The sequence below is a fragment of the Gregarina niphandrodes genome (assembly GCF_000223845.1).
Source record: "Gregarina niphandrodes unplaced genomic scaffold scaffold00054, whole genome shotgun sequence".
Classification (NCBI taxonomy): Eukaryota; Apicomplexa; class Conoidasida; order Eugregarinorida; family Gregarinidae; genus Gregarina; species Gregarina niphandrodes.
The window spans coordinates 68810-69990 of NW_011645821.1; the positions used below are offsets into that span (position 1 = coordinate 68810).

The following is a 1181-nucleotide window of genomic DNA, read 5'->3' on the forward strand; positions in this document are numbered from 1 at the left end:
CACTGATAACTAAAATACGCCAATTCCAGGAATTTGTCCTGGGCCTTGCCCCGGAATAGCGGGTACCTCCCGCAATCCTCCGCGTAGTCTCCCACGACCACGGCGAATCCTTCCTCCTTCATCCGAGACAGCAATGTAGACTTCCCGACGCAGGCCGTCCCGTCGACCGCCACTGTCCACGCGAAACCTTTGTTTACTGCCGCCATTGCTCCTACCTCAAGTTTACTACAATTTTTTTTTTTTTTTTTTTGCTTCTCCTCCTCCCGTCCTGTCCTCCTTACTCCCTGCGGGTCCTCTTCCTGGGCGGCTCCCTCGCCGCGTCCTCCCGCTGGGGAACCTCCTCCTTCACCGCTATCCTCCCCTCGTCTTCCGCGTCTTCCTCGTCCGGGCCGAGGTCGAACCGTTCTACGGGTCGCTCCACTGGCCCCGCCTCCTCACCGACCTCCACCGCAGCCCGCAGTTTCTCTTCTAGTTCCTCGGCCGAGATCTCCACGCCCTCCAGGCGGTACTCGGCCACCCAGGTGGCGACCTGGCGCCGGTCCCCAGGACGCTCCACCCTACGGACCCGAGTCACATGCCGGTCTTGCACCCGACCCGTCAACAGGTCCCGCGTCGTTACCCGATGGCCCTGCGGGCTCACCTGCTCCACTCTCTGGGGCAACCCCCAATCCTGGCGGCGGGTCGTGGGGTCCCTGACGACAACGATGTCCCCTCTTCGTAGCTCGAGGGGCCGCCGCCCGGCGTTCCTCTTGTCGGCCCCCTCTCGGGCCCGCCCCTCCATGGTCTCGATGGTCTCGTCGCGCTCCTGCGTGAGCCATCGGTACCGCTCCACGTTGCGGTCGATGAGGCGCTCGCTAATCTCCCGCTCCTCGGGGGTGGCAACCCTCGTTCCAAATAGCCACCGCCCGGGCGTCTCCTCCAGTGCCGTATGGTAGGTGGTCCTGTACAGGAACATGGTGAGGGCGAGTGTCTCGTGCTCTCCCAGTCCCGTGCGCACCCCGACCCTCCCGTAGTGCTTCCGGAGATGCCGGTGGAAGGACTCCACCGGGCTATTCCCCTCCGGGTGGTAAGGGGTGGTGAAGATGAGGCTCGCCCCGAGCAGCCGGGCCAGCTCCTGCGTTACGGCCCCCGTGAAGGCCTTGTCGTTATCACAGATGATCTGGCCTGGCACGCCGTACCGG

General features: G+C 64.2%; 1 protein-coding gene across 1 annotated transcript; it reads right to left on the reverse strand.

The window, feature by feature from the left end:
* Positions 1-277: 277 nt before the first annotated feature.
* Positions 278-955, reverse strand: GNI_167280 (hypothetical protein; the record flags this gene model as incomplete). Its single annotated transcript, XM_011134915.1, has 1 exon — positions 278-955. The coding sequence occupies one exon, from the start codon at positions 953-955 to the stop codon at positions 278-280; it is 678 nt and encodes a 225-aa protein (XP_011133217.1).
* Positions 956-1181: the final 226 nt, after the last annotated feature.